The 23,952-nt window shown below is 41.4% G+C and overlaps 5 protein-coding genes and 2 long non-coding RNA genes across 8 annotated transcripts; 4 read left to right on the plus strand and 3 right to left on the minus strand.

Moving 5' to 3' along the window:
- Positions 1-258: 258 nt before the first annotated feature.
- Positions 259-5,447, minus strand: rnasekb (ribonuclease, RNase K b). The gene is made up of 3 exons (XM_057054591.1): positions 5,241-5,447; positions 1,091-1,173; positions 259-838 (listed from the first exon to the last, which is right to left on the minus strand). The coding sequence occupies exons 1-3, from the start codon at positions 5,316-5,318 to the stop codon at positions 694-696; spliced, it is 306 nt and encodes a 101-aa protein (XP_056910571.1). The 5' UTR covers positions 5,319-5,447; the 3' UTR covers positions 259-693.
- On the plus strand, positions 836-2,111 carry LOC130537652 (uncharacterized). The gene is made up of 2 exons (XR_008953671.1): positions 836-1,201; positions 1,284-2,111. It is a non-coding gene; the product is annotated as an uncharacterized LOC130537652 (long non-coding RNA).
- Positions 5,448-5,524: 77 nt separating the features above from the next.
- LOC130537648 (chromatin complexes subunit BAP18-like) lies at positions 5,525-7,854 on the plus strand. Its single transcript, XM_057054589.1, has 6 exons — positions 5,525-5,842; positions 6,129-6,223; positions 6,447-6,548; positions 6,801-7,030; positions 7,097-7,201; positions 7,358-7,854. Exons 1-6 carry the CDS (start codon positions 5,822-5,824, stop codon positions 7,420-7,422), a joined length of 618 nt encoding a protein of 205 aa, XP_056910569.1. The 5' UTR covers positions 5,525-5,821; the 3' UTR covers positions 7,423-7,854.
- A 240-nt stretch (positions 7,855-8,094) lies between these two features.
- LOC130537645 (P2R1A-PPP2R2A-interacting phosphatase regulator 1) lies at positions 8,095-13,997 on the minus strand. The gene is made up of 9 exons (XM_057054584.1): positions 13,206-13,997; positions 12,885-12,969; positions 12,746-12,802; positions 12,535-12,581; positions 12,299-12,356; positions 12,111-12,175; positions 11,975-12,030; positions 11,328-11,412; positions 8,095-11,247 (listed from the first exon to the last, which is right to left on the minus strand). Exons 1-9 carry the CDS (start codon positions 13,292-13,294, stop codon positions 11,124-11,126), a joined length of 666 nt encoding a protein of 221 aa, XP_056910564.1. The 5' UTR covers positions 13,295-13,997; the 3' UTR covers positions 8,095-11,123.
- A 1,414-nt stretch (positions 13,998-15,411) lies between these two features.
- Positions 15,412-19,898, plus strand: im:7136398 (schwannomin-interacting protein 1). 2 transcript variants are annotated; one of them, XM_057054586.1, is made up of 7 exons: positions 15,412-15,600; positions 16,413-16,604; positions 17,180-17,280; positions 17,689-17,770; positions 17,913-17,996; positions 18,078-18,195; positions 18,603-19,898. In XM_057054586.1, exons 2-7 carry the CDS (start codon positions 16,431-16,433, stop codon positions 18,638-18,640), a joined length of 597 nt encoding a protein of 198 aa, XP_056910566.1. In that variant the 5' UTR covers positions 15,412-15,600; positions 16,413-16,430; the 3' UTR covers positions 18,641-19,898. The 2 variants fall into 2 exon arrangements, with proteins under 2 accessions (XP_056910566.1, XP_056910565.1); XM_057054585.1 differs by having other exon boundaries at positions 15,413-15,600; positions 18,635-19,898.
- Positions 19,899-20,843: 945 nt separating this feature from the next.
- LOC130537651 (uncharacterized) lies at positions 20,844-23,130 on the minus strand. The gene is made up of 3 exons (XR_008953670.1): positions 22,843-23,130; positions 22,448-22,632; positions 20,844-21,880 (listed from the first exon to the last, which is right to left on the minus strand). It is a non-coding gene; the product is annotated as an uncharacterized LOC130537651 (long non-coding RNA).
- Positions 21,445-23,876, plus strand: LOC130537641 (P2Y purinoceptor 3-like). Its single transcript, XM_057054573.1, has 2 exons — positions 21,445-21,890; positions 22,466-23,876. Exons 1-2 carry the CDS (start codon positions 21,445-21,447, stop codon positions 23,373-23,375), a joined length of 1,356 nt encoding a protein of 451 aa, XP_056910553.1. The 3' UTR covers positions 23,376-23,876.
- The last annotated feature ends 76 nt before the right edge of the window (positions 23,877-23,952 follow it).

Here is a 23,952-nt window from a genome sequence, read left to right on the forward strand (position 1 = left end):
ACGGGTTGAAATCATGAGGCTTTGATGTGTTGGTGCGGAATGCTATTGATCTCCTGTCTTTTTAAAATAATGTCTTCTTCGCCGTGTAGAATACTGAACCTTTTAGCTGCATTCGGTTTAAAAATTTGGCCGTTATTTTTTTATCCATAAATCCAAGGTGGCAACCCTAGCTTCCACATTAAATGAGCATCACCAGGTGTTTATGCAACAACCATCATCACACTATGAGCAAACCATGCAAAGCAAAGCCAGACGAAAAATGTCTACACACACTTTATTGTAGATGATAATCCAGCATATCCAACCCACAAAAAAGACATTTTACTAGGATCCAGTTGACATGATGTCACACAATTTTAAGAATGGGGTTGATTTCAAGGGTCATATCGTACTATGCATTTAGATCAGACGCACACAACACTTGAGTTGATGTGCCTTCATCCACAGCAAACATCGACAGGAATCCAGGCAATTAACATTTGGTCAATTTCACAGAATGATGCAACATTTCAAACAACAGCACTACACAGATCAAAGTAGAAAATAAATAATTAGGATTTATTCTTACTGCCTAACCAACAATGCTGCCCCAAATTAAGCTGCAAAAGACTTCAGTAAAGATGAAGATGATCTTGCTGCTGAGGTCTGATCATCGGGGGTTGCGGTCAGAGGTCAGGTCCTGGCTGCATTTCTTTATGTCACCATGTACTCCTGCCGTTTGTTGAGACGCACCTGGCAGAGTGACACGGCGCCCACTACCACATAAATGGCAGCAGCAATAAAGCAGTTGATGCCGACCTGGTTGTAGAGATTGTAGATGTTCTGAGGGGGGGTCTTACTGCAGGGAGAACACAAAAGAGTTCCTGTTACATCTCAATGCCCATTTTATTAATTGGTTTTTATACAGCAGTTTGGGCCCTAAAGAGGTTGTTGTAAAGTGTGATAGCTGACTGATTGAAGGGTCCTGGCAGGTTAATAAGACTTGCTTCTGCATATTTACCTGGGCTCCAGATGAACCAATTATAATCAAAGGAACACACTGAAATCAGAGGAGTATCAAGTGTTTGAAGTACACAATTTAAAAACTCACTCATTACGAATGTCCTCTTCAGTAAATGGGACATCCTCGATCAGAACGGCTGACTTAGCACTGAAGAAAATCCCCAACATTGCCTGGAACAATGCATAAGAATAGTTCAATGTGAGCATCAGTAACATCAGAGCAGAGAGCCGGAAGGACGCATTCGTTGAAACAGCCCTAACACCAGTTTTATACCACACAGGAAATCACAGCTTTTCCAACAAGTCAACAACTTTGAAGCAGAACGTCTGCCCATCTGCCTGCTTCTCTGCTTCTGGAGCCAAATATACTCAGGGACCAGCGATTCTGTGGTAAAATGTTATCGATCACTATGGCCCGAGTGTGGAGCAGCATCGACCCAGAAGAGGTTTGGCTGTATTTCAGAATTTTCCTGCTAGCTCCAGGACCAGTTTATTTTGGCAAAACCACTAATGCAATTAAGCAAATCCACCACCCGAGAATGAAGAAAATAGTATATCAGAGGAGGTGTGCTTCCTGGTGTAATTCACACCTTAAGGCCCTCAAGCAGTAAGTGCAAAGACAAGAAAGGAAGCAGTATTCTTGTAAAATAGATAGCTACCATTTAACCTGGAAAGACTGTCTATTAGTTTATAAAAAAAAGGCCCTCCGAATGGCTAGAACAGCTTATTTTTCTTCTTTAATTGAAGAAAACCAGAATAACCCCAGATTTCTTTTTAGCACTGGCCAAATTAACCAAGAGTGTTTTAGATCCACGTATCCCTTCTTCCCTTAGTGGTGAAGACTTCATGAGCTTCTTCACTGATAAAGTTCTAACTATCAGAGAGAAAGCTAACCAGGCCATCCCAACAACTGGACCATCACCAGTTGTGCTGACTGGTGGAACATACAGGGTCTCCAACGAGCCCTTAAACTCCTTCACCCCTATATATTTTTCTGAGGCGTCTTTGCTAATTCAGAAATCCAAGTCCACCACATGTCTTTTTGATCCTATCCCAACACACCTGTTGATGGGTGTTTTACCAATTAAAGGCAGCTCTATCCTGGACCAGCTCAATTGTTCTTTAGTGACAGGTTATGTACCCCGGTCCTACAAGGTCAAGTCAAGTCAGGTTTATTTGTCAATTTCTTCACATGTCCATGACAGACAAAGGAATCGAAATTACGTTTCCCACTGTCCCATGCATAGACAAGTATCAAGACAGAGCGGGACAGGATAAACATTAAAGTGCACAGACACAACAAACAAGAGCATGAACATGTCCTAGTCTAGTCCTAAGTGATAAATAAAATAAAGTGCAAGTTGCTTAAGGCTTATGGCCTTACAGGTACTAAAGAGAAGATATAAGACAAATATGAGTGTAACATTCGAGGTGTTTCAACAGTGTACATTTTAGGAAGATGATACTAGGAGGGAACAGCTCCAGTTCTAAGTATTGGTAAGGGGTTTTTGTAGTGCAAGGCAGTCAGTGGTAGTAATCATACTTATAGCAGCAGTAATGGTAACAATATAATAGTAATAACAATGATAATAGTAATAGTTGCAGCTGGTGTGTGCATTTTGCATGATTCAGAGGTAGTCATCTGGTAGTTAGTGTACAGAAATTTGACTCCTGACAGTCCTTTGGTTCTGCTGGCTGGGGCTGAGGATAGAGAGTTCAGCAGTCTCACAGCCTGATGGATAAAACTGGTGTTAAAGGTGGCAGAGATTAAACTGTTGCTTAAAAAACCATCACTGGATCCTGATGTGTAAGCAAATTATAGGCCAATATCCAACCGTTCTTTTTTTATCTCTAAAAATCTTGAGAAGGTGGTGACTCAGTTACTGGAGTACTAGCAAAGGAACGGCTTGTTTGAAATGTTTCAGTCAGGCTTTAGAGCTCACCACAGCACAGAAACAGCACTTATTAAAGTTACTAATGATGTTCTTAGAGCTTCAGATCAGATGGATCTGGTTTCTATGCTGGTTCTGCTGGACCTCAGTGCTGCTTTTGATACAGTTGATCATCCTGTTACATAGACTGGAGGATGTGATTGGGATTAAAGGGACAGCACTAGACTGGTTTAAATCGTATTTATCAGATAGATACCAGTTTGCTCATGTCCATGGCATCCCCTCTTCATACAGTAGGGTTAGCCATGGAGTTCCACAAGGTTCTGTACTTGGACCAATCCTTTTCACCTTGTACATGCTTCTCTTATGAAACATTATTCGACAGCATGGAATAAATTTTCATTGTTATGCTGATGACACAGCTATATTTATCCATGAAACCAGAGGAGACAGAAGTTAGTGAAGCTTCAGACCTGGCTTAAAGACAGATTCTTGGATGTCCTCAAATTTCCTTCTCCTTAACTCAGGAAAAAGTGAGGTCATGGTGTTTGGTCCTGAACCTCTCAGGGATAGATTAGATCACATGATCACTCTAGATGGTATCTCATTAACATCTAGTCTCTCTGTGAGGAATCTAGGAGTAACTTTTTCAAAATCTGTCCTTCAACTCACACATTAAAATAGTCTCTAGAAGTGCCTTTTTTTCCACCTGAGAAACATCACAAAGATCAGGAAACTACTAACGCGGCATGATGCTGAAAAGTTAGTTCATGCATTTGTTACTTCGAGGCTGGACTATTGTAATTCTCTATTTTCAGGGTGTCCAAACAACTCTTTAAGAAGCTCCCAGTTGATCCAGAGTGCTGCAGCTAGAGTTCTGACAGGTATTGACAAAAGAGATCACATAACTCCTGAACTGGCATGTCTTTATTGGCTCCCCAGTAAATCTAGAATATTTTTTTAATTTTTCTTTGACCTACAAGGTCCTCAGAGGCCTAGCTCCATCCTACCTGGAGGAGCTAGTGATAACTTAAAATCCCGATAAACCGCTCCGCTCTCAGAATGCTGGTTTACTTGTGGTCGTCAGAGTCTCTAAAGGAATGGGGAGCCGAGTATTTAGCTATCAGGCCCTCCTGCTGTGGAACCAGCTCCCTGTCCAGGTACGGGAGGCTGACTCCATCTCTACTCTCCTCTCTCTACCCAGCCGGCCATCAGCAGGAGGGTCCCCTATATGAGCCTGGTCCTGCTCAAGGACCTCCGGTTAAAGGGGAGTTTTCTCAGGCCTTGAGATTCTGTAAGGCGCCTAGAGACAATTTGGATTGTAACAGAAGCTATTTAAATTAAGATTGATTGAGTGATTGATTGATTCAGATTCAGATTGAGGTTCTTTATTGTCCCACACGGGGAAATTTACAGTGCAACAACAGCAAGAGCACGCAGAGAAAAATAAGATAAAATCGAATAGAATAGAATTTGGAATATACAAAGAGGATGTATATTTACAATAATCCAGGTAAATGGATACTCGGCCCCTGTATACCTGTACATAGTACAGAGGGTGAATACAATATACATAAGAATATGAATTTAAAATATATTCTTTTATTGCACCATTGCTATGTATTGTTTTGTACCTAGCAAATCTAATTTAAATCCTAATCAGTGGCAATTTAAGACTCTTGCTGATTGAGGACAGTAAAACCAGTCTGCACAGCATTTTATTTTAAGCCTTTGTTTTTATTATTGTTGACCGTTTGTGCTTCAATTACTGGAATTGGAATAACTGGATTAGACTAAAGCCAACAGCAGAACAAAACCTATCCTGTCAGATAAAGTAATCTGTGCAATCATGGTAAACTAAAATTTACGGTATGCTGATCAGTAAAACGTCATATATTCTATATTGGTATGGTATAGGGTTCGCTTAATGACTCGATTATGGCATCATGAACCTACTCTACGGAGCTTTAGACTTCATCAATTAATCGTATACATTAAATCAATTAAATGGTATACCATAGTCTGATAGTAGGTCACATCACGCAGCAAGAGAAGCATAATTCCCTTAATTAAAAGTTGATGTTTTACATCAAAGTAAACCGTGCTGATTCAGAATTAGATCATCTCATTTAGCTTGGCCCGCTCGGTTTCCATAGGAGATCATTCATGTTGGCTATTTCTCCACATAATTCAGATACAGATTTTCCAAATTTTGATAAGTCACTAAATAAACAACACCAAGGGACGTGACATTTGTTTTCAATTAAAACATTAAAGTCCTGGCGAATATTTTTCAACCTAGCATAAAATCCAGCAAATAGTCGCATCCCTCACCGCCATTCTTACCAGCATGATGACTCCCCAGATGCTGATCACGATTCCACACGCGGCCATCTTTGGCCCACAGAACAGCAGCGACGGCATGTTGGAATATTGGGTCTAAAGGAATCGTTATATTTTATACGACTAAATGAAGAAATGTTCCATCGAAGGACGAGGGGACAGTCAGCTGATCCTCATAACTCGGGTTTACTCGGTAAGAATCGGGAAGCTCGCCTCGTTGTCCAATCAGAATCCAGTATAACGACCCCGCCTTTTTCAGTTATCTGACCAATGGCGTCCAACTTCCTAAGTCCCGCGGTATTTCCTTTATCCCGTTTACCTTTGTTAAGCGACAACGAAATATTTTTTTTCTCAACATGCATCATGTTAATTTAAACGAATTCACAGCTTGATTATTGAATACAAATCTCCCAAACCGTGTTCATCTGCATAAATTTGGAAGATATAAATGGAAGCCCGCTAACTACAGTGAGCTAGCTGGCGTCACCCGAGCCAAGTTTAGCTAGGAGCTAGTTGTGTTCGTGCTATTGTTTTGATCGAAGGACAAGTTACGGAGATAAAACAATCAACCATATAAATCAGGCATGACGTCTGCCTCTGCAAAGGTGAGATCCACTCTGTGTACAGAAAAGTAAAATTTAATATTTTTTGTCATAGAAAAGTGATTAAAATCAGTTAACAGAAATGTCTGCACTCCCCAGAATATTTAGACTTTAAGGATCATCTAAGTTGTGATACACCTTACCTTAAGAGTGCTCCACCTTTTTCATTCCCGATTCCATTGGTCGGCCCATACAGTATAACTCTGCTTTTAAATATACAAATCCCTAGATCGGTTTAAACTGTTGATTGCATACGTAATCCATCTTAAAAATTACCCTCTACCTGCAGGTGGGGGAGATCTTCTCAGCGGCTGGAGCTGCTTTCACCAAACTAGGAGAGTTAACCATGCAGCTGCACCCAGTGTCAGACTCCAGCCCTGCAGGGTGAGACGCACACAGCATCTGTGTGACTTCTTTTTGGTTTCTCCACACATATGCAGTAAATTAGCACGATCAATAGGCGCAAGACTAAATTTCTGTTAATAAAAGTTGTATGATTGTAACAACTTCTGGAGCCACTGGCCTAAGTTAAATGTTTCAGTTTGTGGATAATGATGTAGGAAATGAGGTTTATTAGTTGTGACATTGCCTTTGTCTTTGTCCAAAGGGCAAAGTGGACGGAGACAGAGATCGAGATGCTCCGTCTGGCGGTGCGACGCTTTGGTGATGATCTGAACAACATCAGTACTGTGATCAAAGAACGCACTGTGTGAGTGAAGTACGGTGTGTCTTCTCATGCCTTTGGGTGGACTTGTTGTACCCAAGCATTTGAAGACTATAACATTTTCACTTAATTCTACTCCTTATCCTAACAAATGATGGATGGTATTTTAAATAAAACTGTTCTTATAAAAAAATAAAAATGTATTGATGGCTTTTATCTGTGGTGTCTTTAGTTTTAACTGGTGGGAGAACCCATTATTTAGCTGAAGGCATGTTCCAATCCTGTCCTCTTTTGCAGAGCCCAAATTAAGAGCACAGTCAAGAGGAAGTTGTATGAGGACAACAGAGTCCCAATTTCATCTGAGTCACCCAAAAAAACTGTCAAGAAGACTGCCGTAGCCACGCCACCTGCACCCACTCCCGCCACACCTGCGATGATTGCTGTGCCGACCTCACAGGTGGTTGTGTCTACAGGCATGCAGAACAGTCCTTCTATGTCCATGCCCATCAAGAAACAGAAGACAGCAGGTGAGAAACCAAAACAGGAAGTGCATTAAGGCTACTCACGCTCGACTCACTCCTCTACTGTTGCAGATGTGACTCTCAGCGCATTGAATGATTCAGACGTTAACAGCGACCTGGTGGACATCGAAGGACTGGGGGATGGCTCGTCAAACAAGAAGCTCAACTTTGACCAGGGTCAGTGTGTTGCCTGTGCATCATACACACATTCATTTTATCCAGCTGCTGTAATGAGCGTGTGGTAAATGCTGTAAACAGTTTTAGAGATCTGTTCATTCTGACATCAGTGTCAGTCAGTACATTTCTCCTCTTTGATCAGTCTTGTCTCCTCAGAGAGTTTGAACCTGGACTCCAGCCTCATCATGAACTCCAGCGACCTTCCCCTCCTCTCCCGCTGACCTGCTGCCTCACCTCCCTGAAGGGCTCACTTTCACCTCTTCTTGGTTTCCCATCTGCTGATGTTCACACAGCGCATTTTTAGGTTTTAGGCATGGAGGATAAAAGAATTCGAACAGTCGAAAGAACACTCTAAAAGTATGAAGATGTTGGTATTTTTTTACGTTGGTGAATGACTCGGCTGCGACATGTTGGAAGTGACTTGTGTATTTTATACAAAAATTGCGACAATATAAATGACACATTTCAAATTTGCTTCAAGAAAAGAAGTGTGTACATTTGTGTTTTAAACCGTTATCAGCTTAAAACAACATTGTTTCATGAGAGTAGGCTTTGCTGAGGATCAGGATCAACTTTGGTTCTTATATCAGTTTCTCGCTTCGAATGATGTCGAACACTCTTTCATTATGTGAAGTAAAAGAATGTTCTCAGAACAGTTGGTTTGTCTTTATTCTTCCATCTTAAATCAATTGATCAGAGACAGATGCTGCCTGGGAAGATGGCCGGGAGGCGGACATCTTAGTGACTTTCAGGTTCAATGGCAATGTGTCCGGTTGCAAACATTAAATTAGCAAGAGTGTTGAATTTGTTATTTAATGAAGGCTGTCTAGTAGTTCCTGCTGTCTCTCCAAAAGCCCTTATTGAGATGTGAATATTAATAAAGAACTGATAAACAAGTTTCTGATCTTTTTATTGATCATTTTCATATACAATATACGTGTATGTGTATTTCTTAGACAAACTTACACAATAAATCATTTTTACAACAGGAGGAATGAAGGGTGAACTTTTATATCTTACAGCTGCATAAAAATACATCTTTGCGTGTCTCATTTAGACAATCTGTCAAGAAGTTTTTGGAGATGCACTTCAGCTCCCTTTCAACTGTCCAGATTGCCAGCAGCCCTTTTTAAAAGTTGAAATTCGCTTGTTTTTGACTCCATACAAAATGGCAGTACATTTTTTGTCACGTTTGAGAGGAGAAATAAAAGTACATCAATTTAGATTTTTGCTTCACAAATATATTAAAGTGCTTTAAGTTTTAGAAAAAAAAGCTGAAACATAAACCTAAAAATGTAAAGTTAGAACTGGATGTTTTCAGTGACCTTGGGAGTTCTTTGAAACAATTTTCCAAAATGAAAAGGACAGAAATTAGATCTGCCCTCAGAGACATTCTCTTAAAAGTGTAATTCAAGTTCAGATTATTCTGTCAACACCTTGTCTTCTGAAATTCCATTATGGCATGCAACAAACCAGAAGTATGCATCTCAGCAAGCATCAGATAGCATTCCAGGCCAAGGAAATTCCTTTTAGAACCATCTTTAACACTGAAAACTCCTTGAAACTAAACTTCAGAGGACTTCAAGATGTGACTGCAGGTTTTTATATTTCAGTGGAGGAAAACTTCAGATTGTCTTTTCAGTTTTACATCATTGATTTATATAATTGATCACTTCCATTGTCAAACTGTAATTGCAGCCTATTTTGGCAAAAATATTTTGTGCACTTATTGTGTACTTTTTGGCATAGACGTCATCTAAGCTGTTAATGACAGTATTGTTATGTATTTAATTTTATTAATACTTTGGAGGCAGAATTTTTATGTTACATGACAACAGCTTTCAACACCTGATGGAAATTAAAGGCTGCACAGATTTGATAAAGAATGTGGAAAATCTGCACACTGTGAATTCCAGCTACACACAAGCGGGTCATGACTTCGTGTCTCCAACAGCAAATTTTAAAATCAGTTTGTTGAAAATTTTAAATGATCTGATGAATTTCCGTCTGGTCATCAGCAAATTATCACAAATGAAAAATTAAACGTTAGAAGACTGAAATGGTGCTAATCAGTGACGATGAACTTGGATGGATGAACACAAGTGAGCATCGGGGATGTGTGTTGGAAGCAAAACGAATCCTCTTTGGACAGATTTCAGATGATTCTTGGATTATTTTTTAACTTTTGTTTGTCAAAGAGCTGCGCTAAAACATTAGGACCGCTGAGAGCTTTGGCTTCTTTTCAGTCTTCCTTCTATTTTCTCTTATTTAAAGCTTGAATTGAGGGAGAACCAAACTCAAAGTGGGAATGATTGTTCTGAAACAGGGTGCAGAAGTAAAGCGGCAAAACTACTGCGATGATATGTTTCCTTTTGAAGACACGTATGTTGAGGCACAATGAAGAGTGATCTTAGAAAACTGTACAAGACAGGAAGTGCAAATGCAGTAAGAAGAGCAGCTTGTTGGGCTGCAGTTAAACTACTGAGTCAAGTTTGTGCTGTCGTCTGAAACCTTAGTCATTTTTACACGTTACTGTAACATCGCCTCTCCACATGGGTGGAAGTTCTCAGGGGGGTTTATTAAGTAAACTATTCGGCGGCTCAATAAAGTCAGGGTCATTTTTGCAGGAGTAATTATCTAAAATTATAAGATATAACAGAAACAGGTCTTAAGTCTTTAAATCCTAAATACTGTATTTACTCAGAAAAAACATCTCCTTTGTGTCAACAAATGGAATTGTTTTGGACATTTGGCAACAATTCTGTATATTGTGTTTTTAAAATTATTGTTTTGTTTCTTTTTAGGTTCTTTTCATGTCAGAAGGAGGCCTGATTCTGTCCCAGGGAACCAGTCCTTCGGTCAATCCCAGGGCTATGGTCAAATGATGAGCCACTAAATTAAATACAAAGCCTTCATGAACCGCCACATAACGCACAATCCCTTTAATTTAAGTGCTATGAGAATGATGTATGTGTGATGGGGGTGCCTGTATTTAAGCCACCACCCCTGCAGGCTTTAGAGAGGAATGCCTGCAGAACTCATTCAGTTTGCTGTGTTCACTGCTCATGTTTGTTGGGCCAGACATGACCGGTGCCAACTAGAAACAGAACCCAGCAGCTTCCTGCAGATTCAATATTTACACTCAGACTGCAGGTTGACCGTGGATCAATATTCACATATAGATACATTATTAACAAGCTGTGGGGGTGGGGGGCAGCAGTTCTGAGGCCTGGTCATGTAAAAACAGGGCATCAAAGCTACAATGGCAGAATAGAAAATTGAAAAAATAAAATCTTGATTCAGATATTGAATTTCATGTTTTTCAGGTATAAAAAAATAAATGTTATCCTCTGCTTGTTTTGGTGTGAAATCATCCTTCTTCTCTTTGAAGTGGATTTTTTTCAGCTTGGATCAAAAGGGTGATCTAGAGCAGATATTTTTACCCTGATATGACAAGTCTGGATTCAATCCTACTAACCTACTATCAAAGGCGAAGATGGCCTGAACGTTGCTTCTGTCAGCGGTGTTAAAATGTTTGCTTGTCTTGTCTTGGTGATGGAGGACTTTGTGAGTAGATGTCTGTCTGGTCAGAATGAGCTTCGTTCCATTGATTAATTTCCTCCACAGAACATTTCTGGCTTCATCAGGCTACAGCGACGTGGTTTGGTGTTTAGTTGTCAGCACAATGACGTAAAAATCCAGCTTTACGCCGTGTGATGCTGAATCCTCTGTAAATGTTTTGGGGGGGGTCATCATGGACAAACTCCCACCTCACTGGCTGTGACACACTTTCTAATGGAATAAATATCCAGGTCTAGAGTAACACTGGCAGAAACAAAGTGCATTTTGGGTCGATGGTGCTGCAGGTGAGCCGCTGGTCGGCTCATCACACACAGTGACAAGGGTTCAGGCTGAAGGGGGTTTAGTGTCCTGGGTGCTGCTGGGGAGTAAACTGGGTGAAAGAAGATGGAGAAGAAGGAGAGAGAGGACTGCACTCTGGAATGTTGCTTCCTGCAGAGGGGGATTCCACCGATGTCTGAGAAACACTGCATGGGAGAAACAACTGCGGGTTACTTCTCCAACCTGATGCCAACATCTGCACGTGTGACATCAAGGCTCTTCTTACTTCACTGTGTAGCTGCTGCGACTGGCAGGATCCATTACCCCAGCAACAAAAAGCTTCTTTGGGGGTCCATCAGACTCTACCCCACCTGGGAAACAAGAGGAGGCATGAAAGTCAAGAAAATGATCTTTAAAATAACAAAAACTGTGGAATGTCTAGAAGTTTGAAACATTTACACCCCTTTATAGAGCATTTACAGTTAGTAATTAAACCCCAAATGTTTCTGGAATTCCTAGTAGTGATATTCAATTGTTGTTTTGGTTCTGCCTTCAAGTCATTTTCAGAAATAATCATAATTGTTTAAGAGTTATAAACAAATTCAATCCTGGCCAAACATCAGAAAATTTCTTTTATCAGGTCCAAATGCTCAGGTCCAGCAGGTCACATCGCATTTTAAAAAGAAAACAAACCCTTTTTCTTCATACAAACGATCAAATTTTAACTGATAGTCAGTAGGAACACGATGGGATAATTAACTGGTCCCTTTCAGAGTGCAGATCTTGAAAATATGAATCTGGAAGGTCAGAGGTCAGTCAATAAAACATAATTTCTGTTCAGAAATCATTGGAATTTCAGTGATTTGGGTCTCTGGCATTTTCAAAAGTAGTTAACAGAACTTCAGCGGGTACTTGCTCACATCAGAGAATTACCTTTTCTCTTGAGTGGCGTTAACACAGGCCATCTCACTGTTGTGCTGACTGTTGGTCTGCAGTGAACACACGTGTCAGAAGACTCATTCAGACAGAAGCTTCCACAACACGCACCGCAGAAAAAGGATCTATCTACCTGACCCTTCGAGTAGGACTCGGGGAGGAGTTGGGCGTGACCCCGCTGTCCTGTGAGTGAAACCACTGCAGAGGAACAAAGGAGAAATGCTGGATCACTCTAGTAACACCAACTGGAATCTGGATTACCTCAGAGACAGTCTCAGTCAGCCTACAATTATTACTAGCTTGTTAAGGAGAGATGCTCACCTCTGATGTGTGGTCATGCCACTGACTGACTGGAGGAATTGGGATCAGACTGGAAGCACTGGAAACAAGGAGAAAACAGATGCCAGACCTTAGAGTGCACAACAACAGCAACACAACAAGGAAATGCCTCTGCGACACTGGATCATCTGACACACCTGCGGCAGTCATTTTCCCACACTGTTAAAACATCGTCTTTAATTGGCAAAAGCAGAACAGAAAATAAAAGTGTGCTTTACCTCAACCTCTGCAGACTCCCTCTGGGGACCATTTCCATACTCTCCTCCTGTATCCAACATAAACAGCTGTCAATTGCATTGGCCTTTAAATACAAAAAATGTGAGTGTCACCAAAATAAGCTTGATGGAAGAGGATAATACTTTAGACTATCCCCACAAACATTCATCCAAAGTGAGAAACACCTGTAAGAGTCTAAACTCTTGTTCTCACCTGTCTCTTCTGGTCGTGCCTGTCCCCAATTAGGGAAAAGGGAGAGAGAGGGACAAACTAAAGGAAAAAAATAAGAGTAAAGGATGGTCCAGTAATGAATGAAAACTACAAAAGGACAAGAGCCATAAGTCTCACTGACCTGTGAAGGGCAGCTGGGGTTGATGGACACACTGCTGCGTCTGTATCGAGCCGAGGATGCAGGACTGAAGACCGTAATCCCGTCACTAAGAGATTTACAAACATGAATATTTCCCAATTTTCTTCAAGCCGGTTTTTTCACCCCATATACTAAAAATATAAACACCCAAATTCCTAAAGAAACTACTGCTTACATTAACTTTAGTGTGAACTGATAATTATAAACTTGGCGGATATTAAATATTTTATGTAGGTTTTAAATATAAACAGAAAACTGGGAGTAACTGTGTGACTTTAACAAAACCCATTTAATGCCACAAACCTAACACTGGCGATCATGGGGGCGCTGTTCGATCGACGGAGCGCCCCTCCTCCTGCGCCTGCGCACTGATCTACTTCCATTCGTTCCATCACTTGGTCCGCAGGCCAGGCGGGTAGAATGCCAAGTACCGGCTTCCGACCTTTTGGAAGCGGCGTCGGGTTCTACTAAAGCCCGGTAGAAGCCCGACCCGCAGGCCTCACGAGTACCAAAGCCGGAGCCGCCGAGACAGCGGGCTGAACCACGACGGCGTTGTGTCTACCACATCTTCATGTGAAAAGCACCGCAACAGCAAACGACTGACTGCGGGAGCGCCATTTATAAGCCCAAACTACGCTTCATTTGGCTACTGTCTCCAACGCAAATTTTAATGGCTGCGTGGAAAACGAAGCGAAACTCGCAACCTGCGTAAAAGACACGAAAGTAAAGTTTCGTACGCGCATATAGTTCCAAAGTCAGTCGGCTGTCCCGGCTACTCGGTGAAACTTTTAATTCGCGTCCACACAGATGACGTGACTTTTAAGATTAGCTGTTTAGCTAACTTGGGTCGCAGTTAAACCTCCAGTCAGACATCACAAAACCGCTAAGCAGCAGGGCCAGACGGTCGAACCAATGCAGGTCCCGCAGTCTTCCGTCACGGTCGGTCCTACAGTCAGCAAAACGCTGAACAGTCATCCATAGAACCAAAAATCCACAGAAATTCAACACTTAGAAATATTTTTTAACAACATAGTCATAGACCAAATAGAGGTAGTTCACCATCTGTGAAAACGACGCCACTCGCTGGCCAAACTAAGTACCGCAGCCGGGGTCCAACAAGCTAAAAAGTTTCTCACCTGAAGGAATTTAAGGGTTTGAAATAAATTTTCTCATTTTAGAAAATTTGAGGCGCTGACATAGTTTTATTAAATGTATTCAAGTTATCCTTTCCAATTTCACTATTTTTTGGCTTTGGTTAGTCACTTTAAAAATATAGCGACTTAAAATATTGCACTAAACGGATATCGTGATAGGGGGTCATTCATTTATGCTAAATGGTGCTAGGAAAAAAAAAAACCTGCTAGGGTCCAGATTTTGGACTATCAGGTGAAAGCAACAATGAATATCTGATGATTTTATAATGAAACAGAGCAAAAAAATTAAATGACACCATCTTCAGAACGTCCAAATGATTACAATCCACCTGAAACTTAATGCATAAATACAGTATTAGGAAGCCACAGTCACAGCAGTGAAATGGTGTGAAAATATCTGAAATGCTGTGCAGTTTTCTTTGTGTCACTAAATTGTCTGCTGCTCTCCTAGAAATCCGACATCTGCTCCGAGTCGTCATCTCCAAAAAATGGTGAAACTGGACACCGGGAGAATCGCCTTTTAACCCCTTCACTGCCTGTCTTCGTGGGTCAGACCCCAGTATCAAAGCTGGAAAAACAGAACCATTTTCCACGTCTGGCTTCTCTCCAGTTTTACATTTAAAGACAAGAACATCAACATAAAGTAAGCATTAAGGTAACGTCCCATGCTCACTGCCAGAAAGATGTAACACCCTTTAACACCACGTCGTTATAGTTTCATCATTTCATTTTAATAGTATTGTATGGTGTCTATTTAAAATCCTCTTATATTTCATTCCTTTGTCTTATATGGGTTACTGTGTCTTTCTAGGTCCTATCTTCAGTCTTACAATATGTATTTTTTTTTAAATTCTGTAACAGCGTAAATAAAATATCTACAATTTGTTAATATAAGTTGGAAAAAGTATTTTTTGTAAGAGGTTGCTTCAGAAACATGACGTGAATAGGAAAAATAAGAAACGTGTAAAAAGGAAAAATATCAATGGTCAAAACATGTAGCTCATGAAGAATGAAGAGATTAAAATAATTTCTGTTTCTTGAATAATCGATTTCACTCATGAAAATAATATTTTGATGATTTAAATATTCCTAAAATGGCCCAGAAGCCCAATGTTTTTATATTTGTGTGAATAAAGTTATGTTAATATTACTGGGCGTATATGAAAAAGGAAGAATAGCAGTAATAATTATCCTGTGAAAAATATTTTATTTTAATCTGTTCCACCTCTTTAGTTCTTCTAATGTGAAACTAGTAATTCAATTTGTGGCGTGATAGTTCTGATAGTTCTGCTGTTTCACTATTTGTCCCTCCGCCGATATTAAGAGGTTAAAGAGGGAAGAGCGGAAAGGGGAGGACGGGGGAGGCAGAAGGAACAGGGGGGAGGTCCCGGCTTCCTTCTGATGGACTCATACTGGTTTTAGGACACTTTCCCCCTAGCTCTGCCCTGTTATTTTGCAGTAAAACCTGAACTCCTTTCCGCGCTCAGCGGCAGGGGGTGACGGACAGCGACATGGCAGAGGGATCCAGAGCCGCCTGGACCGAGGTGGGTGAAAGCCTCCGAGGACCCCCTGTTGCTCAACGACAGGGCAGACTCGGACTCGCAGTGCGGGACGCTTCCAGCAGGCAGAACGTCTTCAAAAAGTTTGATTTCGGACTTTGACTTGTTCAAATTGAATGAAAGCCCATAAAAAGGTTATATAGTCAAGAACTTTTGATGTCTTCTTATCTTTTATTAACGATCTCTGCATAGTGTCAGATCACGATGTAAACGTATAATAATAATAATAATAATAATAATAATAATAATAATAATAATAATAATAATAATAAACAGCATTAAATATACACATCATGTCAGAGAAATTACTTCTCCTGCTTATGGGTCATTTCACCTGAGAATAAAAACTCCACCTTAATCTCCACCCCGGTTTATTTATCTACACTACAATTTAGACATTATTGTGAAACAGGAATTATATATTAAAACGAATCCTAGCATCTTATACATGTCATCCCTATTTAATCAGAGAATATATAATTTTAACTTTATTTCCTCTGTTTATTGCCATTTAGTCTGAATCATCATTACACAACTAACACAAACATCGTGTCTTATTGTTATGCAAGTAGAGACCAACAGCTTCTGCAAGTAAGGACGAACCAGGCATCATAAAAAGCTTGAACCAATAATAAACATGTAAATGAGTAAACAACAAATAAGGAGCTATAATAAGGGAACTTATCAAAGTCTTAAAATCTTCTCTACTGTGTTTAAAAATCAAAGGTTTAAACACAATTAACTAATTGAGAAAGTAATTCTTTACTTTCACATTTCTGTTCATGTGAATGTTTCAGTTTTATTTGTAGAGGAGGATGGAGGGAGAGAAAGAAACAGCAGAAGAAAAGGAGGAGGACGAGGAGGAAAAGCTTAATCACATCCCAGCACAGAGGGCCTGTCCAGACCTTCCCATCATGCACTGGGAGGACCTGAGCCAGCGGATCGCAGAGCTGGAGAAACAGGAACAAGAGAGGATGGAAAGTTCAAAGGTCAGCCACAATTAGCAGTTAGCCATTGTATGGACTGACCTTTCAACTGGAGCTTTGCATCTTTTCCCCCAAATGCTTCAAACCTGTGTTGTTTCCTTGTTGGAGCTGCTGGATTTTACATGAAGGAAATTGAGATTTCAACTGGGCTGCAATGGATCCCAACAATCCAGTATTTTCTCCTCTCAATGACAAATCTGTTGTTAAACTAGAAAGTGTGTGAGACTTTCCCTCCCTGGTCTGATGCTAACTCTTTAGCACAGGCAGCACTTACTATGAAAGTTCACAGTCCAAGTTCCTTTCTAAACTACAGAAGAATGACTTCACAATAGAAGGAAAACTCTGTCCATTTAAAGCCTCCACTTCAAGGGCAGATTTAAAGGTGTTCACCTGTTGTTGGTTCTATTCTGATAACATTTCTGAAAGCTGGAACTTTGTTGTGACTGTAAACCTTCAGAGTGTGGGAGCGTTCAATGGCCTCCATAATGCATATTTGAGCATTCTCTGGTGGGGTGCCGATGATTTCCTGCTCACAGCTGACCTGACATCATTTTATTCCGTCTTCCCGTCTGCCTCAGAAAGGAGCCGGGGGAAGGATGGCGTATGGCCAGGGGGGAGTGTGGACCGACATGTGGGAGGAAAAGCAGGAAGAATTCAGGAGGTGTCGAGTGGCGCAGAGGTAATGCAACCATTGTTTACAGACGTTCTACTGCATCATAATCAAGAGCTGGAACAAAAACCTCCTCCTTAATGCTAATATACCTAATATTTTTATTGGCTGCTCAAGTTTTTGCTATTTAAGATTCAAGATACAAGATTTACTTTATTCATCCCTGTAGGGAAATTGAATTGTAGTAGCAGCCTAAACATGGATTAATATAACTGGTGGTGTGAGATGCTCCCAACCACTTTGTGGCTGCGCAGCAGCAGCTTTCACCCTGGGAAAAACCAGCAGGAGTTCAGCTGGAAGAACAATGAGCAGTGTTTTCCTGAAAAAGATTAAATTCTTGTTCTTAACACAAACAAACCATCTGTCAGGAATCACTTCAGTGAGTTCAGCTCAAACTGCTGAAACTGTTTGTTACAGATTCCACAACCACAGAAACCTGCAGCTGTGTTTCATCAACAATAGCGACAGTGAAGATGAGGAGGACGCTTGCAGGAAGAAGGTGACGGCGTCCCGTCAGCAAAGCGTTGACCTGTTCCTGCTGTAACCTCTGAATGCAGCGCTGACATTAGCTTCCTTCAATGATCATAATATCGGACAAACAGGTTTCTGCTCTTCTGACCTCTGACCTTCATGTCCACCAGGACTGTGGTGGCCTGAAACAGGAAGTGGTCACAGCTCTGAGGACGCTGAGGGACAAACTGTTGGCTGAAGAAAAGCAAAAGCAGGTGAGGACAGATGAAGATCAATACTGTACAAAGTGATGATGGAAAAAAGAATGTGTGTGTGTGCGCGCGTGTGTGTTACAGCATCTGTCCAGCAGCAGCATTGTTGCCAAGCGGAAACATCTGGAGAGTTGGGAGCTGCAAGAGTGTTCATTGGAACAGCTCATCAGTTTGAAAGCATCACTTCAACAAGGCGTGCACGGTGCGTGCGTGCACACACATGCACACAAATAAACACACACTTCCATTGCCTAGAGGGCTCCCTGTTGTGATATTTTCACACCCTTCTGATCAGGAACTCTTCTCATCTGAAATTGTCTCTTTTTCTCCTTATTTCACTTTTCGCTAAATAAAAATTTGAGCTCCAGAGAGGAATTTTTCTTTTGCACAAAGTCTGATGGCCTGGAGCCTGAACCGTTCTGTAGTAAACAGCCTGGCGATCGTGGAAACTTCCTGCTAATCGAGGTTGTGCTTGTTTTAAATGGCTCTGGGAGAATAACCAAGCCAGCCGAGTCCACTGCACTGAACCAGCACAAGAGACTCTTTCCTGACCTTTGGGATGCAGCTGAAACCAGGACGACATATTTATGGTTCTCTTCTTCCCCTCAGATCTTCCAGCATGTCTTTTGTTTGTCCTCCAGCTCTGAGCTCCGAGTTGGTGACTCACCTGTTGGTACGAGACCAGTTGAGGACGAAGCAGGACGCCATGTTGCTGGATGTTCAGGACCTGACCTAACACCAGGACCTGGTCTGAACAGTCTGCACCAATGGTGTGAGAATGTCTACTCTGGGACCAGGATGGGCCAAGCAGACAAATCTTTCAGGTTTACAGGACAGACAAAACCCCCCAGTTGTCCAGGATGACTCTGATCTTGAGACAGAACACGTCATGGTGTCCTGATATCAGTCTGGTTCAGTTTAGGAGACCAACCAATAGAGCCTGTGAAAGCTCAGACAAGTCAGTTCTCAAATTTGTGCTTCTGACATTCGAATCTGCTCATTATCCTGTTTGAAGCCCAGAATTAGAGACGAGGCCCGTTCTGCCCCTAACCTCCACCGAGCTGGAAGCTTGTTCACAAACACGACCAGACCGAAGGTGCGACGGAACCTCTTGTGTGTCATTTCCTCAGGTTTGAAGGCAGGTTTGAGACCTTTGACGGTACTTTCAGACCTGGGAGAGTTCACATTCAGGTTTGACTGCAAAAATATTTCATATGTGGTTATTTACTGTTTTTTTACTTTAATCACGCATCCTTGTTGGAGGGAACAAAAAGAAGTCAAGGAAGTCACGGAGTGTTGGAGCAAATGCATCAATTTATATGCAAATAAGGGATTTTAACTTATGTTTTATTTTGTTTACTTATTTCTTATAACAAGGGAACATCATGGTCACAGCATATGTAGCAGGATAAACAGGTATTCAGGATAATAGATAAAATTTCTCAGACAAATTCACGTTTTCTTTCCACTTTAAACTGTTGCTTACAGCGCCCCCCTCTGGATAGAAGAATACTGACAACGAAACAAAGTATAATCCAGAGTGCTGCTGTAATAATTCCTCTTAACTAAAGCCAACGCCACACTTTCACCTACATTCTTAACAAAAAAATGGTGAAATTATGCACTTTCACCTCTTTATTTATCTGGATGTTTTCGTCACCACCTAAATGATGTTTTCTTTTAAAATGTGAAGCTTCTTTCTGACGGCAGTTAGAATAGATTTAATGCCACAGTTTCACATCGACCAATTTGTATAATAAGAACCCCACAAAGCTGCGTGTTTTCTCTTAAAAGTGTAATGTTCTGTAACCGACGTCCTTAAATAAGTGACTGTTTTTTCATTTCACTGTGACTAAAACTATAAATAAAATCAATTGCAAATGTATTTCTATATGCAAATATAAACTGTGTTGGCTTGTATTTTCACATCTTGATCTTTTATTGCTGATTCTAAAGGGATGGAAGGAAACCTGCAGTAAAACTACTTATATTACAGCAAATTAACCTTTATATTGAATAATGAGCTGATGATGAAGATGGTGGTGGTAAGACAAACAGAGGGAGGAGGAGGAAGAGTGATGGCTCTTCACTTTGTAATATGAAGATGAGGTCCGACAGTCTCAGCTGTGATGAAGGTGAGCCATTTATTTTTCTGACCCCTTTTTTTTTTTTTCATTTTCTCTAGTGATTCAAATCCAAGGGCAAAAAAGAAGATAAAATTCTTGTGATCCTGCTGAGACAAACATTTTTATGTCCAGAACAAACCTGCTACATTATTAATCAGTAATGATAATTGTACAGATTAAATGGAACTATAAATACACGACATGATGCTTAACATCAAAGAGCAGTTTAATTTCTAATTTTATGTCTGAAAGTGTGTTTAAAATGCAGCAGCACTGAGGTGACACCGCCTCTGCAGTCCCTGGATTGTGTTTCAGTCCTGCAGTTCTGAATGAAAGAATGCTGATCAATTATTTATGAAGAAGCTGAAGGTCAGAGAAGAAACCCTAAAAGACCCCGCTGGCCTGCAACACACATGCAGGACACAGACGTCTTGGTGGGACTGAGAAGACAACAGACGGTAGGACACCAACACACCGGTGATCTGAGTCCTTTCAGATAGATTCATTTTAAAGCCAACTATGTAGTTGTAAACTGGGAATTTTAAAAGTCAAAAAAGAAATTTTATTTTATTTTTTAAATCTTTGAAATGTACAACTTATGATCAGGCAGATTCTCAAATGAACATATTGATGGCAGAATAAGGCTTCAGTTTATTTTGTTTGTTGTGCTAATATACCTGGAAGACTGACACCATTTAGGCGTAAGAAGACTAAAATCACATGATTTCTGTTCTTCACCTTTATTTTTACATGTAAAGCTCCCATTAGCACTGGTGGTTGATGCTGGCTAACAATAGCTCTGATATTTATAGCTAATGGCAGCATTGACAACTGCTGCTACAATGATTGACAGATGAGACCGCTGCAACATGTTTATGTTGAATACTATGACCCACTTTTACAGCAGCCATCTGTGCCATCAGCTAAGCTTAGCTGGCAATAGATTCGTTAGCAATAAAGTTAGATCAGTTTTAAATGCCCATGTTCAACTATGCATTTACTACAATGATGTCCTCCTAAAAACAGTATACAGTATGTGCTTAAATGTGATGTTGTACCCACAACATGAAGAGAGAGGAACCTTTTTTTTGGAAACACTCGTTAATGATTGAGGGCCTAATTGAGCGAAACATCGTCTCCATCAGCAAAACACCGGCAGTACACTCTGAACGAGCTTTTCCAAACTAATGACTGTATTTTCTCTCACTGAAGTCCTTCGACATGCTTGAGACCCAGAGCAGTCCTCTAGACAGACGGACAGAATAATCAGACATGGGCCCAGTAAAGATGACAGCCAGGGAAACCTATCAGAAATAACCTTCATCATGGGACTGAACATCCCTCCTGACGTCCACTTGGCAGCTGCTGGTGGGAACCATCCACCTAACGTTTCTGGATCGTCATCCACATCGTCCTGCAGCATCGATGAGTCCTACAAATACGTCTTCCTGCCCGTCTGCTACTCGCTGACCTTCCTCTTCAGCCTCACGCTCAACTCTGTGGTGCTGCTACGATCCTGCCGCCACCAGGACCGCTGCTGTGGTGGTGGCGGGGGAGGGGCAGGGCGTCGATGGAACACCTCACTGATCTACATGGTGAATCTGGCCACCACTGACCTGATGTATGGTCTATCGTTGCCATTCCTGGTGGCGAGCTATGTGCTGAGGGATCGGTGGGTGTTCGGGGACTTTATGTGCCGCCTCGTTCGCTTCCTCTTCTACTTCAACCTCTACTGCTCCATCTTCTTCCTCACCTGCATCTCTGTGCACAGGTAGGACGCCCAGTTAAATTAGCTTTTCTACACTGTGTTTTTACTCCATTGGGACAGTTACTTGCAGGCTAGTGACCATTATAATCAACCTATTAAAAGAAATTCCTCAATAGCTCCTTAACGAATCCTGAAAGTTCATGTGCTTGATCAAACCTCTCATCATTAGCATGAGCATCATTAGATCACGCAACTGTCAATTCTTACCGAAGGTTTATTCAACCTGACTGAAAACTCTCTGCAGATTAAACACCAAAGATCACTTAACAAACCTGCCGCTCTCATTTATTGTTAATTTTTGACGGCAGCTAATTGAACTTTGACCCCCTTACAGGAAAGGTGGAACTCTGCCACAAACTAGCTGGCCTAGTTTCAGAAGAAAAAAGATTTTAAAATATATTTATATTTAAAATATCAAAAGACACAAATTAATTTTAAAGACAGATTCCAGGATCTGGTGGGGCTCTTGTGCTCCTAAAATATTAATTCTCATGATAAGAACCCAGCAACCCACAAATGTCTGGAGAAGTCAAAGTTTAGGGTTATGAAGTCAAACTAACCTAAGCATCTGTTCACAGGTACCTGGGGATCTGCCACCCGATGAGGACCATCACCCTGGAGAGTAAACGAGTGGTGAAGGGCACCTGTGCACTAGTGTGGGTGGTGGTCTTCATCCTCACCTGTCCCATCTTTAGGTTTGCACAGACGGGATACGTCAGGCGAGGCGGGGGTCAGGCCGCTGAGGCTGGGGGTGACAGGGAGGATTGGAATCACACTCATGTGGAGGAACAGGAGGGATATGTGAACTGCTGGGATGATGCCATCGACAAAGAATTTGCTGACTATGTCCCGTATGGCATAGTCCTCCACCTGCTTGGCTTCTTTGTGCCCTTTGTCATCATTGCTTGGTGCTACTCTCAGGTGGTCAGGACAATATTTCAGACCTTGCGCTCACCTCCCAGTTCAATCGAGGTTGGAGAGGATGGTCCAGTGGGTGACGGGGCAGGAGAGGGAGTTCGGGAAAGGGAGAGAACCTCAGTCTCCATCTCTGGATCACAGTACTCCTACTACATCCGGCGGAGACGCAAATCCATCAAAACCATTGTGACTATCACACTGCTGTTTGCACTGTGTTTCCTGCCCTTCCACGTCACTCGGACCCTCTTCCTGCTGATGAGGCAAGGACAGCATGGGAGCTGTGATGTCATGAAAACCGTCTCCATCTGCTACAAGGTCACCCGTCCGCTTGCATCCTGTAACGCTTGGCTCAATGCACTCCTCTACTTCCTGACAGGGGACAAGGGCGCCCCCTGCTGCTGCCTGGCGGAACGCACTGTTCGCAGCGTTCACCGAAGCGGCGCCCTCTGGTGGCCACTGAAGATCCTGAAAAAGGAGGGAGTAGGTGAAGATGACCCAGAAGCAGCTGAGAAGGACGAGAGACAGCTTCATCTGGAAAATGAGTCAAAGTCTTCAAGGGTCATCTTCTAGAACACAGTATTCCAATACAAACCAAGAAAGACATTAAAGAAAATGGTCCCTCTGCGGCCTTGTCAATATTCTGTAAACGAATGATCTTCTGAAGGTTGACACTTTGATTACAAAGTGATTCTCTTTTAAATGCAACCATTTTAAATCTTGTGAAAAACTGATGTCAAATTTATGATTCCCAGAGGAATGAATAATCAAAGCATTTTAGAGATTAATTAAACTCTTAAAATTAGTATAAAATCCAGATTGTGCCGTCAAAAAAAAAACTGCTGACATTTTTGTTTCTTTATGTGCTTAAGAACAAATATCTCACATTCGTTGCACATTATTTATATAATCTATGTAAACTGTAAAGCCCAGAAGGGTCAAATGTCTGTCCAACCTGCTCGGCGCGTCTTCCTGCCTCAGGTGTTGCTGTTTTTAGTCCTTCTGTGACATCAGACTCTCGTATTTGGATGTTGTTGTGCTCAGTCAGTGGATTAAAGTGCATCGTTGACATCAGCTCCGTGTCCTCGGCCTTGTTCATAGTTAACACAAGCATCCGCCACCACCACCAATAATTAATCAGCTGAATATT

The sequence above is a fragment of the Takifugu flavidus genome, chromosome 14, assembly GCF_003711565.1.
Source record: "Takifugu flavidus isolate HTHZ2018 chromosome 14, ASM371156v2, whole genome shotgun sequence".
Lineage (NCBI taxonomy): Eukaryota > Metazoa > Chordata > Actinopteri > Tetraodontiformes > Tetraodontidae > Takifugu > Takifugu flavidus.

What these genes read in the sequence shown, in the direction of transcription:
- LOC130537648 (XM_057054589.1), top strand. Translation starts at nt 5,822, where the DNA reads ATGACGTCTGCCTCTGCAAAG. An exon ending in TGACGTCTGCCTCTGCAAAG is followed by an intron (nt 5,843 to 6,128) that starts GTGAGATCCACT and finishes CTCTACCTGCAG; the next exon opens with GTGGGGGAGATCTTCTCAGC. An exon ending in CAAGAAACAGAAGACAGCAG is followed by an intron (nt 7,031 to 7,096) that starts GTGAGAAACCAA and finishes CTACTGTTGCAG; the next exon opens with ATGTGACTCTCAGCGCATTG.
- LOC130537641 (XM_057054573.1), top strand. Translation starts at nt 21,445, where the DNA reads ATGGGACTGAACATCCCTCCTGACGTCCACTTGGCAGCTGCTGGTGGG. An exon ending in ACCTGCATCTCTGTGCACAG is followed by an intron (nt 21,891 to 22,465) that starts GTAGGACGCCCA and finishes ATCTGTTCACAG; the next exon opens with GTACCTGGGGATCTGCCACC.
- LOC130537645 (XM_057054584.1), bottom strand. Translation starts at nt 13,294, where the DNA reads ATGGAACGAATGGAAGTAGATCAGTGCGCAGGCGCAGGAGGAGGGGCG. An exon ending in GGCATGACCACACATCAGAG is followed by an intron (nt 12,176 to 12,298) that starts GTGAGCATCTCT and finishes GTTCCTCTGCAG; the next exon opens with TGGTTTCACTCACAGGACAG. An exon ending in AACGCCACTCAAGAGAAAAG is followed by an intron (nt 11,413 to 11,974) that starts GTAATTCTCTGA and finishes CTTGTTTCCCAG; the next exon opens with GTGGGGTAGAGTCTGATGGA.
- rnasekb (XM_057054591.1), bottom strand. Translation starts at nt 5,318, where the DNA reads ATGCCGTCGCTGCTGTTCTGTGGGCCAAAGATGGCCGCGTGTGGAATC. An exon ending in TCTGGGGAGTCATCATGCTG is followed by an intron (nt 1,174 to 5,240) that starts GTAAGAATGGCG and finishes GCATTGTTCCAG; the next exon opens with GCAATGTTGGGGATTTTCTT. An exon ending in GAAGAGGACATTCGTAATGA is followed by an intron (nt 839 to 1,090) that starts GTGAGTTTTTAA and finishes TTCTCCCTGCAG; the next exon opens with TAAGACCCCCCCTCAGAACA.
- im:7136398 (XM_057054585.1), top strand. Translation starts at nt 16,431, where the DNA reads ATGGAGGGAGAGAAAGAAACAGCAGAAGAAAAGGAGGAGGACGAGGAG. An exon ending in AGAGGATGGAAAGTTCAAAG is followed by an intron (nt 16,605 to 17,179) that starts GTCAGCCACAAT and finishes CGTCTGCCTCAG; the next exon opens with AAAGGAGCCGGGGGAAGGAT. An exon ending in CTGAAGAAAAGCAAAAGCAG is followed by an intron (nt 17,997 to 18,077) that starts GTGAGGACAGAT and finishes TGTGTGTTACAG; the next exon opens with CATCTGTCCAGCAGCAGCAT.